The sequence below is a fragment of the Odontomachus brunneus genome, unplaced genomic scaffold (genome assembly GCF_010583005.1).
Source record: "Odontomachus brunneus isolate Ranch 3 - 2012 unplaced genomic scaffold, Obru_v1 Obru_scaffold_014, whole genome shotgun sequence".
Lineage (NCBI taxonomy): Eukaryota > Metazoa > Arthropoda > Insecta > Hymenoptera > Formicidae > Odontomachus > Odontomachus brunneus.
The window spans coordinates 555,984-571,401 of record NW_022639464.1 but is presented as its reverse complement, the minus strand read 5'-3'; the positions used below and the strand labels follow the sequence as shown (position 1 = coordinate 571,401).

The window sequence follows — 15,418 nt, the reverse complement described above, 5'->3', positions numbered from 1 at the left end:
TATTAATCAAATAGTATATATAGAGTATATATAGGATATATATAAAACATATATAGAGCATAAAAAAGCATATATAACATATACAGAGCATATAAATATGATATGTTGAAATATATCAGTTTAATGTATCATCAAGAAATAATCCGACGAGAAGGAAGCCTGTCGAGTCGAAATTTCAATTGGCCATTGTTATACAAGAATGATCCAATACAAAAAATTATAAACTTTTATCAATGGATACTCCATTCGCATCTTTTTAAACCAAACAAAAAAATTCTAGCCTTATAGATGCTTGAAATTAAGAAACAGTTTTCTTATTTTTTACCAGTCGCGTCTGTTTGCACATTTTTCTAAGGATTGAGCTAGTCAATACTCTTAAAGAAATGGAAATGCTTGACTCGTTGAACTATTGCAAAAATCTCAGAGCTAAATTCTTTGGTTGGATCATTCTTACGTAACTCCGGCGAATTGCAAATTCCAATTCTTACTTTACTTCCCGTCGGACCCAATGCGATTTACATCTATGTGCATGCAATCTACGTAAGGTGACGCTTTGTGTCTACTATATGAGCGTCTAAATTGAGCGCTCACCATTGCGCGTCGTCCCACGGTGTCCAGAGTCCACCAGCCATCCTGTCGCTGCATCTGACATTGCAATGGTCCTCGTGTCCCACGTCGCCTGTAATTCACTCCCGACCGCAATAATCTAACGGAAGTTTCACGAAAAATCCCGTCTCTCTTGGGGGATACATTCCGAGTTGCGAATTGCGTATGAAATATCGTAAACTGCATCTTCGAGGAAATGTCGGCCTTTCGGATAAACGACGAGTATGTGTGATGAATTAAGCAACGGTCTGATCAAGTTGTAGTATATCGTTTTGATACACGCGCGACGCGAATTGCTTACAAAGAAAACGAAATCCGCGAGCGAAGGGAACACGTGACGCGAATCGAAGGCCGATCTCGCGAAATCTATCGACACATGGGCGAAGTAATATGTGCGAGATTCTTACGTACGACGCGAAATATCCCTATTATGACGTTTCGGTGGTGCATCGAAGTAGGCTGCAATACAGCTCCGCAATACTTTTGCGAAGACAATTCCGCAATACTTTTGCGGATAACAGCTCCGCAATACTTTTGCAGATAACAGCTTCGCAATACTTTTGCGAAGACAATTCCGCAAGATTTTTGCGGATAAAAGCTTCGCAGTATTTTTGCGAAGACAATTCCGCAATATTTTTGTGGATAATAACTCTGTAATATTTCTGCGAAGTTCGTTTGCGATGGTTTCGCGAATGAAAAATCGAAAACTGTGAAAATAGCGACGATAGAAAAAAAATCTATTAAAAGTTTACGCGAAAAAATTTTATCGTTATCGCGTGAGATATCTGTCTCCTCAACGAACCTGAAATATTCGCGAAAGCGCGATATTTTTGCAAAGACAATTCCGCAATATTTTTGCGGATAACAGCTCCGCAATACTTTTGCGAAGACAATTCCGCAATATTTTTGCGGATAGCAGCTCCGCAATACTTTTGCAAAGACAATTCCGCAATATTTTTGGCGGATAACATCTGCGCAGTATTTCTGCGAAGTTCGCTCTCGACTCTTCCGCAAACACGAACCGGTTAAAAATTTATCAAAACATAGTCGAAAACGCGAGCGTGAATGAAAAATCAAGAACTATGAAAATTGCGACGATAGAAATAAAGATTCTATTCAAAATTCACGCAAAAATAAATATTACCGCGTGAGGCGTCTGTTTTGTTCGGTGAAACTCGTCGCGCGCCGCGTAAATAAATAAACAACTATTTGCATACGATTTGTATACACCGCGTTTTTCGCGAGGGATCAATGCTCGCTAATATATCTGTTGTCTCGCATTAGGAAATTTTATATAAAAAATTGAAATCTGAAAATTTTCCGATCGTGAAATTAATTTCGCGAGCAATTTAAGTAATCACGTTAAATCGCTTCGCGCAGGCGCCACACGATATCGAATTTTATTTAATGACGAACTCTGTACTTTACAAAATGCAATCGCGACGCAACCTCACGCGAGAGAAAAAATTGAAAAAATTGAAAAAATAACGATCGGCGGAAGATCTATCGAGGCGGGTGATATGTTGCGCATTTTCTGTAGCGCTATCTCTGTTGCGCAATCTCTGCGCGTTGGCGCACTGATCGAGACACTTGAAAGATCGCATTCAATAAAACTGAATAATTTTACAAAATTTTGAATTCAGAGTGTATACTCGATACTTTAATGGCAATTGGGAGAAAAATATTTGAAAATTTGCCAAATTTATGTAAAAATGCATTATTAATAATATTATTATTTGTAAAAGCGATCTTTCAAATGTTTCGAGCTTTATTGGACGGCACATACACACACTACACCACAGCAAAGTAAATCGCATTGATTTATAAACATGCATTACATGGAAAGACTTTTTGTCTTTCTATTACCAATTTATTTTTTTATTTGACTCACCGATCCGCCGATCAGGGCAGCCACGTTCTGCTTTCGTATCTGGAACAGAAAAATGTTTCGCTGATTAGATTCGTGCATTGATGCCGGTTTGAGTAAAAAAGTTTGAAATATTAAAAAAAAATAAGCGCGCGATACTTTTCACGCTGGGAGAGTTTTTCGAAATGCATTCACATTTAGAATATTCAATTTTCCTTTTTCTCGATATTTCACAAAAATTTCTTAATTAAAACAAATCAATATTTTTCAAGTGGTGATGTTACTCAGGAAAAATTCTTCCCGCGTATAATTATGATTTAACGCGATCTTTGACTCGATTTCGAACAAGAGAATTATCAATTTTATTGGATTTCTAATGACAAATGCTAATTAAGGAAACTAACCTTCGAGCTAACCCTGCTTGGCTCGAACCGGATCCTCCGATGCAGCAGCCCCTAAGAGTCAGCTGGTCGTCTGCTTCGTCTCTGCAACAGAAATCAGATTTAATTTAATATTACACACGACAATGGAGGCATTAAAGAACTTGATTCTAAACAAGAGAATTTCCAGTTTTATCGGATTTTTAATTACAAATTCAAATAAGTGAAACTTACCTTCACGCCAACTCTGCCAGGCCCGAGCCGGATCCTCCAGCGCAGCATCCCCTTAATGCCGTTACGACAATTTCTTTACCTCGTCCTTAATCAATTATTATTACCGTTGCTCAGTTATTGTTCTTCATTGTTATTACCGATTATTCGATCATCGTTATTCAGTTATTATCCGCTCGCGGTTATTATCACACGATTGTCGAATAGATATTATTATAATTATTATAAAAAAATAATAATATTCGAATAATAAATGGTAGTGATAATAATATTTGATCGACAATCGTAACTGATAATAGCCGCGAGCGGATAATAACTAAATAACAATGATCGAATAATCGATAATAACAATAACTGGGCAACGATAATAATAACTGATTAAAGACGAGGTAAAAAAATTGTTGTAATGGCACGCCCGAGTTGTTTTTCTGTGCGTAATAGCAATAATTAAATAATAACCGAATAAAGATGTAATAATACTCGAATAATAAACGGATAATGATAATATTTAATCGGCATTAAGGAACTCGATCATGACGTTTCTCTATCTAATAAGTAAAAAAATAAATGAAACGCGGTAATTACTCGCTGCGGTAAAGTTCGCAACACGTGCTCGCGTGATAAGTACACATCTCAACTCGTGTTAATTATCGGCTTAATTATGGCGAAGTTAAAATGCGGTATGAAAAATCGGCGCAAAATAGTTTAGAAAACAACGCGGCAACTTCGCGACGCGCTCGCCTCGGCGGCTAACAGCGTTGTGGCGTGACTCCCGAGCGCGTGCTCGCGCACGCGTGTTTACCTGATCGGCCGCACCCCCCTCCCCCCCGCCCCGACGCGCCAGTCAGTCAGCGGCACGGCTGGCCGTTACGACGATCTGTTTACCTAGCCTTTGTTGAGCTTAGAGTTTTTGTTAGAGCCGTTACCCAGGTATTGCTATTACCGATTATTCGATCATTATTTCTTTATTATCCACTCGCGGATATTATCACACTATCGTTGAGCAGATATTATTATCACTATTTAATATTCAAGTTATTACTTCTTTATTCGATTATTATTTAATTTATTCGGTTATTATTTAATTATTGCTATTGTGCATAGGAAAGCAACTCGGACGTGCCGTTATGATAATTTCTTTACCTCGTCCTTAATCAGTTATTATTGCCGTTGCTCAGTTATTGTTCTTCATTGTTATTACTGATTATTCGATCATCGTTATTCAGTTATTATCCGCTCTCGGTTATCACACGATTGTCGAGTAGATATTATTATAATTATTATAAAAAAGTAATAATATTCGAATAATAAATGGTAGTGATAATAATACCTGATCGACAATCGTAACTGATAATAGCCGCGAGCGAATAATAATTGCATAACAATGATCGAATAATCGAATAATCGATAATAACAATAACTGGATAACGATAATAATAACTGATTAAAGACGAAGTAAAAAAAGAGTAATAGCATGCCCGAGTTATTTTTCTGTGTGTAATAGCAATAATTAAATAATAACCGAATAAATTAAATAATAATCGAATAAAGAAGTAATAATATTGGAATATTAAATGGTAATGACAATAATATCTGTTCGATAATCGTGTGATAATATCTGCGAGTGGATAATAACAAAATAATGATGATCGAATAAGCGGTGATAACAATGAATAACAATTACTGGGCAACGGTAATAATAACTGATTAAAGATAAAGAAATTGTCGTAACGGCACGCTCGAGTTGCTTTTCTATGCGTAATAGCAATAATTAAATATTAACCGAATAAATTAAATAATAATTAAATAAAGAAGTAATAATATTCGAATATTAAATGGTAGTGATAATAATATCTGTTCGACAATCGTGTGGTAATATCCGCGAGTCGATAATAATGAAATAATTATGATCGAATAATCGGTAATAACAACATATTGTCTGGGCAACGGTTTTAACAAAAACTCTAGGCTCCACAAAAGCTAAATAAACGTACTGTCGTAACGGCCCGCTCGTGCCGCTGACTGAGCGCCGCGTGGCCAGGTCATGTAAACACGCGTGCGCGAACACGTGCTCGAGCATCAAGCCGGGTACAGACTTGAGCACAAACGCGTATGAGGCAAGCTGACGCCACACCGAATGCCTCGGACTGCGAAATAAAGTCTCCGCACGATAATGCATGAGGCAATTGTTCGACGTTGCTCCAATCATTTGGGTCACCGGAACTGATGTACGAACATGGAAGAACGCGTCCAAACTGAACACGAATTGTTTTTAATATACCGACAGCGCTCGGCTCAGGCCGTGCGGCGAATAAGCCGAGGCAATCTGCCGCGCCTCGGATCAACGTCCACACTCGCATGCTCATGCGGTATCAGTTTGCCTCATGCGCGTTTGTGCTTAAGTTTGTACCCGGTTTATCACATTCAACCGTTAAGACGAGCACATCGGGAACTGCCGATGATCTAGGGTGTGTTCCGATATTTACTGCCAGTACTGAAAATCTATAGTATACGTAACATTAACTATAGATTTTCGGTACTGACAGTGAATATCGGAACGCACCCCTAAGGTGCGTTCGGGGAGCACACTACTAACGCTACCGCGTTCTTCCATCTTTATTGCTCCTTAGATACACAACAAGAATAGAATGACATGGTAGTGCTGAATAGCGCTAATAGCGAGCTCCCCGAACGCACCTCTAGTTTTGCAATAATATCGCCGTTAGCCAGTGATGAAAACTTTGCGAACAGCACGCATCAACACGGGAGGGGATACACACACACTCACGAGATCGTGCCCATGAGCCTCACGGACATGGTCGCATGAATGTGTGCGTATCTCCTCCCGTGTGATGCGAGCTGCTCCCGGAGCAAAGTTTCTATCACTACCGCTAGCTCGCTTCGTGCCTACGTCGCGCGATCCGCTCAGCAGTGATGAGACAAGAATAGAGCGATTGGACATCTGTCCTTTTCTAACTTATTATCATTGTACGGAAGTACAACGGGCATGAACCAGGGCCCCTATTCTTGAAATAGTTGCGTATATATAATGCGTATATAAATTGCGTATTTTACTGTACAGGTTTAATCATACTATAAAATAGCTGCGCAATGAAAATTATGTATACGCAAAAATTTCAAGAATAGAGCCCCAAGTGTATTTTATCATTATCATCGCGAAATTGCGCTTAACGAACGCAGTAAAGACGCACTTTGTTAAATAGCGTTTCGAAAATGCGCTTATCTCTGGCTATTGAAATCAGGCTGGTGGCCGCTCTTATATTTCTCTCTGATACAACTATCAATACATGGAAGATAAATATTATATTAAAATAAAAAAAATTTTCATTTGCAAAATTTTTTGTTGTTTTTGATACATTATTTGGTGTTTTTCACTCTGTGTAAAAGCATTTGCAATTCTATGCAAATAAGAAAGCATTGCAAAATATGAAACTGTATTGTGTCGGTATCTAGTATCCCCTCAATCTCCTTACAATCTTCAATATCCGTTGTGTCGTAAGACATGAGCTTTAGTCCAACCTCGTTCTCATCGAGAGAGGGCACTAGTGTACGGCACAACTTTTTGCAAGACTCTTCTGGCGCTGTCCGATGCAAATGCACGTCTGTGGCAAATGTCGGCCAATGTCGACTGCAGGAAAACGCGTTCTAACCGCGCCGACCGCGAAATGTGAAATACGTATGTTTATGTCGTATGATCGTGTAATGTAATTGTCATTGCCAACCCGCATTCGAGTACACTACGTCTAGCCATGAGCTCGGAAATCTATTGCATAGATATGTGCCGTGCCTGTATGAAAACCGACGGCGTCCTGTTGTCGGTATACGACGATGATATTAAACCTATGAATTTACCGCACAAGCTCATGGATCTCACGTCTGTCCAAGTAAGCGAATTGATGAATTGTTTTTACGACGTGCAAATAAGCTCACAATCACGTAAACTTGCGTGGAAAAATACAAAATTGCGCATCCAACCTCGCACTAGTTTGCCAAACAAAAGTGATCAAAGATCTGTTTAGCTGAATTGCCTGAATTGATGCAATAAGTTAAAGTGAAACAAAATATATTTGTTTCATTCTAATTGATTACACCAGCTCAAATAGTTCAGCTAAAAAAAGATCTCAACTGAATTTATGACTGCAGATGTATATAATGAGCTTTAATTTCATTTAATTGATTCAATGCTAAAAATTATTACCAAATTATTTTGAGCAAGATGCATGAAATTATCAAATATTATTTTGTAGTTTAGTAAGGCCACAAGTTTGGCCACAACAGAGAATAAAGAAGTATGCATCATATGTAAATAATTTGCAGCTTGCTAATGAAAATCTTTTCTGAAAGATTAACAGGTTCGATGGATTGCCCAGCAAGTTTTGCTATAAGTGTGCTTACCGTATTCAAGTTTTATATGAATTCAAGTACTTAGTACGAGAAACACATAAGACATTATTAAAGATGTTTGGAAAACAAAAACATATACTGAAGGTACAGTAATGACATTATCTATCTGATAAGTAACATATAGATAAATTCTCTATTTACACTGAGAGAAAAAATATATAAAAAGTAAAAAATATCTATTCAGTGTGGGTACATATTTATTTATAATATAAAATATTTTTCAAGTAAGAAAATATATATTTTCTTAAAGCCTTAGCTTTTCACGCAAGCAATTGTTTATTCAGTTTAAAGAAAAAAATCTAGATTTAAGAGTAAATATGTTTTTAGTACCCATTAAATAAATATTTTTATCTTTTTGATGTTTTTTCTCAGTGTAGGTGTTAAATTTTAATAAATGAATCAACTGTTCCAATTAATTGTTATATAGTAAAGTTTTCAATCTTTCAAGTTTTTATATTTTCTCTTTTTTTTCTAGAAAAAGCCATTGGATAAAAACGATGACATGAATATTTCTACACAAATGAATGAAATCATTAAATTTATATTACCAAGTGATCAGAGCACCGATACCCCAGAGAATGTAACGACTGAGATAGTAGAAGAGACAAATAACAACACGGAAGAAGTCATGGTCAATATATCTCATTTTTTGGAAAACTATGATGATATCAAAGAGAGTAATCTGAGTTGGGATGATGTTGCCAATTTACAAGGAACTGGTGAGATGCAGATTGATGAACATCCCATGAAGACCAAGGAACCAGAGAAAATTACAAAGATCTTTGACTCAGAACAATACACAATAGTGTATGTACCGGAATCTGCGATGGAATCTACCGAACAAATTTCGATTTTTGACATGGATAAAGAAAAAAGCGAGAAAGACTGCAACACACTTGAAGCTGCTGTAGAAATATTGGAGAAACAGGAGGAAATGATCGAAAAGATTCCGCCCAACGTGTGCGCTTCTAGCCTAATAGAATTCGAAGTATACACGAAGGAAAAAGACTCTTCATACTCTTCCACGATATCTAAGAACGACTCAATGGAGAACAAAGAAGCGAGCGAAAACAATGTTTCGAAAATTGAACAGTTTTCAGCGCAAGCAGAGAACACGGATGAATCGGACTCCGATTACTTCATTGATCACAAGGATAACATATTGGGTAGCCTGAACGACACAATAATGCGGATAAAGGAAGTGCGAAAGGGCGACTTAATTATGTACCAATGTACATTGTGTCTACAGAACTACAAACAATTGTCAGACATGCTGCTGCATACCATCGACAACCACGTTCCTAGTAGCGGGCCGTTCTACTGCGTGGTATGCGAGAAGGATTGCGAGAGCCACCGGGAATTGCGAGCGCACGCGAAAACGCACACCGGCATTCAGCCGTACTCGTGCTTCATTTGCGACAAGGCGTATGCCGTGAAGCGTTACTTGAAACGGCACATGGCATGCCACGTCGACTTGCCGCGCTTCCGTTGCCCGAAGTGCGGCATTCGCTTTACCGTTAAGACAGAACTGGACAGGCACATGACGACGCACCTGCGCGGCGCACCTTTTGCTTGCAGCCAATGCTCGCGGACATTTAATCACAAGGGCAATTACAAGCGACACCTGATTACTCACTTGGACCCACATGGTCTTCAAATGCACAAGTATCCGTGCAAGATCTGTGGCAAGCGATTCCCTAATAACCGCACGCTGGAAACACACGTACGCGTTCACACCGGCGAGAGGCCGTTTTCTTGCGAAATCTGCAGTAAATCGTTCTCACAGCAAGGTAACCTGCTGAACCACGTGAGAATACATTCCAATCCACGTAAATACAGATGCGATATTTGCGACAAAAGGTTAGTAGCAATGCCAAAGCTATCGAGGTCATACTGATGTTTATACTTATAGATAATATATTTACACTAATACCTGATGTTTATGCTTCTCATAAAAGACTTTGATATATAGCAATACATCCAAATTGTTGACATCTTCTTGGTCACTGATATTCTAGAAAAGAATTTGGTTTTTCATGCGACCAGTGCTGCAGTTAAAGGATGATGAATAAAATGGCTGTAATGAGATAAAACGAGTAAGATGGATCGATTCTTGTCTAAAAAATGAGCAAGGTAAGTTAATCTTACGTTGCTTATTTTTTAGATAAAAATCGATCCATCTTACTCGTCGTACTTTCTTGTCTGCACTCAATGGCCCATATTCTGAATCCTTTTTTATTTATAAAAGTGTCTCTAAAAGAGGCTTAGAAGCCACTTGATTGGTTGAGAAGCTACATTTAAGATACTTTTATCGATAAAAGAGGATTCAGAATATGGGCCTATGATTCCAAAACAGAACCTCACAGCTAAAACTGTGAACAACGGCCATTGGTTGCAAGATAAACCAGACTTTTTTAAAATGTCGATGACTAATGAGTATCAATAATTGAATGTTTTACTCCATATTATAAAAACAACACGTTGTATGTATTCTAAGTTATTATTTATTTACAATATTTCTATTGCGCTGCAGATAATTTTATAATGTTACGAATCTCTGCAAGAAAAAAGTAAATTTTTTTAACGATATCTGCTAAGTTAATAAGTATATTTTTTTTTATTGTGACAGTTTTAATCAGCGTGCCACGTTAAGGGATCATCAGCTATTGCACACAGGTGAGAAACCCCATGTGTGTAATATATGTGGAATCGCATTTACGTTTAGCGCGGCGTTGAGGAGGCATATGTGGTCCCACGAGACTAGAAAACCATTTAAATGCGATACATGCAATGCGGAATTCATTGGCAAGTACGATCTACGACGACACAGTCAAGTACACAAAAACCAAGCCCCAGTGAAAATGAAGAAACCTACGTTGAAATTGTGCGATGTTCTTCGAGAGGAATTCAACATAGAAGATTCAGTCGTAACGGAGGAACCAGATAATGAAACTGTACTCACAGAACAAGTTTTGCAAGACGACGTCACGGAGGTTGTGCATCAAGCCGAATCAGAGAAAGAGAACGTTGATGCGTTATTCAACTTCATATAGTATGATACATAATATTACACTATTTACACTAATACGTTTACATTTAAAATATTTACACTAATACAGACTATACACTATTCTATAATTAAGAAAAATTACTATTTTTTTGTAATTTTTTTGTATTTTATCTTATTCAATACTCATTTGTTTTTTATTTAATTCATATCAATCAATGGCAAAATGAAATTCATTCGGTAAATTTAAGTCAAAGTTATTAGACTAATTGATTTTTTTTATTTATAATTTATATGTAAATATATATTTTTTTGTAGTGAAAATGTGCAGATATTGAATGTTAACTTTTGGAATTCTTTGATAGCTTTTGGTAATAGTTTTTTTTTATGAAAATTGTAGAAATGTAAATCCTTTTTTGAGACTTTTTGTAGAAATAAAAGTACTGTGTTTTAAAATATTTAAATATTAATATTTAATATTTTCCAAAAAGAAATTTTTTCTTTCATTAGTTATTCGTGAATCACAGTACAAAAATATCATTAATTGTATCGTAATGTACATATACTCTGTTACTAAACGGTTTATACACATTTTCACTATTAAAGTTGCAGCGCCTCAGGTTGTCACAAGTGAGAGACATTACTTACATATTTGCACAATAAATAATTATGAAAGGAGCCGAAATGACAATACATGAGACATCTGATGTCATAAATGCAACGAAAAATTCAGGGAAAAAAGCTAGTATTTATATTCTTATCTACCAGATAAGACTATAATAAAGGATTGTTATTTATATCTTGACATAATATCGGCATCTGACTTAACCACAGCAATGTCTCCCAATTTTGACAACCTGGAATGCTGCAATTTTATTTGGAAAAATGTGTGAAAACCGTTATCAACTGAAAGATATACAGTTTTATAATTTAAAAAAATTTTGAGATATGCAGCTTTAAACAATTTAAGAGTATTGCTTATTCATATAGTACATGAATACTAAAGATTTTGTTAATAAATTATAATAACGAAACTATTATAATCTGCATTTATTAAAAGTAATTATATTTATTTACTCTTTTGATTTAATATAATCACGTTGTTGAGACAGGAGTTCCAAATAGATTATATAAAATTATGAGAGTAATATTATTAATATTAAGCACAATAGGAATATTTTGCACTACCAAAATAATTTAATATTTCACGAAACCAAAATTTTTGCTGTATGCAAATGTTGTGTTATTTTGTTATTTTAAAGTTTCTTGTAAAAAGGTAGCTCTATTAAGTAAATATAAATTAGAAAATATCATTATATATATACATATACATATTATACATTTAATATATATATTAAATATAATATATATATTATATAATATTATATTATATATATATATATATGTTACTAACAGACACATATATACATATATAACACAATAACACTAAACATACACATATTTTGTATATATGTAAGATATTTTAAGTTTTGCACAAAATTATTAATATGTAAGCTATCTTTTTGTAATACCTTTATGAATACAGTAGGAATACTGTATCTATTACATTGATGAATTACTTTTAAATATGTAAATTATTGCTTAGTGTAAAAATTATGTTTTAGCAGGAAATACTGTCTGCGATATAGTAAACATTCTGTTTCACATTTAATTAATACACGATGTAATGACAAAATGCTTTATCAATGATATGATTTTTATGATTGGTAAACATTATTAATTATTATTATACATATATTTTTTGTAGATATATATAAGGTATTGTAACTTTACAGAACATGATCAACTATTATTTATATAAATTATTTTTATTTAATCTATATAAATCTCTCTCATAGGAATCATATATCTTTATATATCATATAAAGATAATAAACTTCTTTTATGAGACTACTGTATTCCTATATACAATATATACTTAATATAAAATATATCTATCTATATTTCTTTCTAATGCCAAAATTTACATTATACATATACATATTGTTATTGTCGCTATTATATAGATCAAATCATTCAAAGTGCATTGGTCTCTGGTAATAGGTCTGTTTTTTTAGCTCAATTATCTGAGCTAGTGCGCATTGATGCAAGTTAGAGTAAGACAAATATATTTTGTTTCACTCTAATTTATTGTACTAGTTCAGGCAGTTCAGTTAAAATAAACAGACGTAATATTTTGTCGGTGCTTGAGATTAACTCTGAAGAAAATTAAGATTTTATGATTGACACTCACCGATTTTCGGCAGATCAGAAGCGATGACAAAACGGTTTGAACTGGAAAGTTCCATGCAATAACGTACAGACGATACTTCACTTCACACGGATCAATCCATTATATATTCTTTCCCTCGATGATTAACAGTATTTATCACGAGAAGTTTACTTTTGGCATCCCCAATGACGATTCGCGACACTCTTAGCGGGTAGAGAGCAGCGATTTGAATCCCGAAATTTGAATTTCGAATCGCCATAACGCAACAAAACGTTTCGCCCGACACTGCCGGCGAGCTATTCGTTTATTTCACGACGGACGCGCGAGATTTACTTTCAGCACTCCCGGTGACGACACTCGTTACGTGAAACTCACCCTCAGCAAGTCGAAACAGCAGAATATACGGAACAACTCGTCGATTCTGCAATCTGTTCCATGGTCCTTTCTTGATTGATGATCACACGTCGCAGTGATTGCGATTCTCAAAGTCCACGGCACAGCCGGCCAATCACGCGTTGAGCTGCTTACAATTTAATTCAAACGTAGGTCACGTGATCGCGCTAGTTGCGGTCAGGGATGGCAACGTCGAGAGAAGATAACGCGTTCAAATATATTCGTCAATTCTAAGAGCATTTTGGTCAATGAACTATTTCACGACCATAGAAACAACCAACCATCTAAGAGCATTTATATGGACATCGAATGAATGTATTGAATAGAATATCATTATATTGAATAGACTATTGAATAAAGCTAGCGAGACATACAATGCTTGTTCTCGTGCTGGATTGTTTGCTAGATGAAAGTACTCTGTTTTAATTAGTGCATTTCCATCTATCTTCAGAAATGTACCAATCAGAACAGAGTATTTCCATCTAGCAAGCAAATCAACACGAAACAAGCAATTGTGTGCTGCTGACTTTATACGTGCTTTTAATAAGAGTTATGAAAAACCTTCATTGCGATATTTTGTTTTCAATACAATAAAGATTGAGAGAGAATTATTTTATTGTTCAGAGCGTCTGACGCAAAGTGTCTCAAGATAACATTACTGCATTATCTCACAATCGTGTATCAATTTTCTTTAATTAATAATTAAAAATTCATGTGGCTATTTGCAAAATGAGAACTTTTTTGTTCAGTTTAGTCAAATCTACACAATTACACAAGTTCTACAGTTACAAGTTCTGCGTTCTCTTATTGGACTATTAACTACGCTCTAAAGTTTATTGTATCTAATGCGTCGTTTACAATGGCAGTAGGAGTAGTAGTAAGAAATAGTGAGTGAGTAAATGGACCAATCACACAATCGATTATTACTTGAATTGTCAGAATAGAATTGGTAAATTTGCTTACTGCTTATTTCTTACTACTACTCTTACTGTCATTGTAGATGACGCATAAAGCCTATTCTATAATGGCAGTAAGCGGTAAAAAGTAGGAAGTAAGAGTTTTTATTTGACAGTAGTTACAAGTTTTGCTACTCGTAACAAGATTTTGTTGCATCGCACGTGATTATTTGTCAATTTTCTTTAATTAATAACTTAAAGTGTTACGTCCCAGACAGCACAAGAACTTCTGAGAACGTTCCAGGGATATTCTGAGGATATTGGGACGTTCTCAGAACGTACTCAGGACGTTCCCTGGATATCTGTGCTGTTAGGGGTGATTGTTTACAAAATGCTAAAGGAATTTTGTGTTCAGCTTGACCTAATTTACATGTACACACGAGTGTTTTCCTACCTATTGTCAGGTATTATGCAGTTATATTAATATTGCATACACAGAGATATAGAAATGAAGCGAAAAATCAGATTTAAAAATAAATTAAACATTAACAGAAAACAATATTACATTCTCAAGAATACTTAAGTGATTGGTCAATTGGCTTAGTGAAAAATTTTGTTGTAATTTTATTATAATTTTATTATACAATAAATAACACGATTTAAACCCATTGTATCCCATACAGCAAAAGTTTGAAAAAGATTTCAGAAAGATTTCAGAAAGATCTCAGAAAGGTTTAATGTTTCTGAAACCTTTCTGAAACTTCTATGTTGTATGGGAAGTAGTAATGGTATGTAGTAAAAAGTAAGAAGTAAGAGTAAGAAATTGACCAGTCGAATAAATATACTAGTTTAAAAATATTTATTCGTAGTCGAATGTGAGAAGAATAATCAACTATGATTGGTCAATTTCTTACTCTTACTTCCTACTTTTTACCGCTTACTGCCATTATAGAATAGGCTTTATGCGTCATCTACAATGACAGTAAGAATAGTAGTAAGAAATAAGCAGTAAGCAAATTTACCAATTCTATTCTGACAATTCAAGTAATAATCGATTGTGTGATTGGTCCATTTACTCACTCACTATTTCTTACTACTACTCCTACTCCATTGTAAATGACGCATTAGATACAATGAACTTTAGAGCGTAGTTAATAGTCCAACAAGAGAACGCATTATTAAAAAATAAATTCTCTCATTGGACCATCGGCTACGCTCTAAAGTTCATTGTATTTCTTGCGACTTACTGTATTTCTATGGTCTTTATACATAACCCTAACTGGTGTGAATTACATATTAATACTTTTATTCCAAAATATACGCTTTTTATATGGAATATTCATTAGTTTAAGAATATATATTCGATTTTCTATTTATATT

The 15,418-nt window shown here is 35.2% G+C and overlaps 2 protein-coding genes across 2 annotated transcripts in view; one reads left to right on the top strand and one right to left on the bottom strand.

Moving 5' to 3' along the window:
- The window catches only part of LOC116841187 (metabotropic glutamate receptor 8-like), a 232,768-nt gene extending 223,496 nt beyond the window's left edge, over nucleotides 1–9,272 (bottom strand). The window contains exon 1 of the mRNA XM_032808828.1: nucleotides 9,146–9,272. Within this exon, the coding sequence (XP_032664719.1) occupies nucleotides 9,146–9,157 (12 nt within the window). The 5' untranslated portion in view covers nucleotides 9,158–9,272. The remainder of the gene's footprint in view (nucleotides 1–9,145) is intronic.
- LOC116841191 (zinc finger protein 568-like) lies at nucleotides 6,663–11,814 on the top strand. Its single transcript, XM_032808838.1, has 4 exons — nucleotides 6,663–6,989; nucleotides 7,450–7,593; nucleotides 7,985–9,369; nucleotides 10,139–11,814. The coding sequence occupies exons 1-4, from the start codon at nucleotides 6,855–6,857 to the stop codon at nucleotides 10,560–10,562; spliced, it is 2,088 nt and encodes a 695-aa protein (XP_032664729.1). The 5' UTR covers nucleotides 6,663–6,854; the 3' UTR covers nucleotides 10,563–11,814.
- Nucleotides 11,815–15,418: the final 3,604 nt, after the last annotated feature.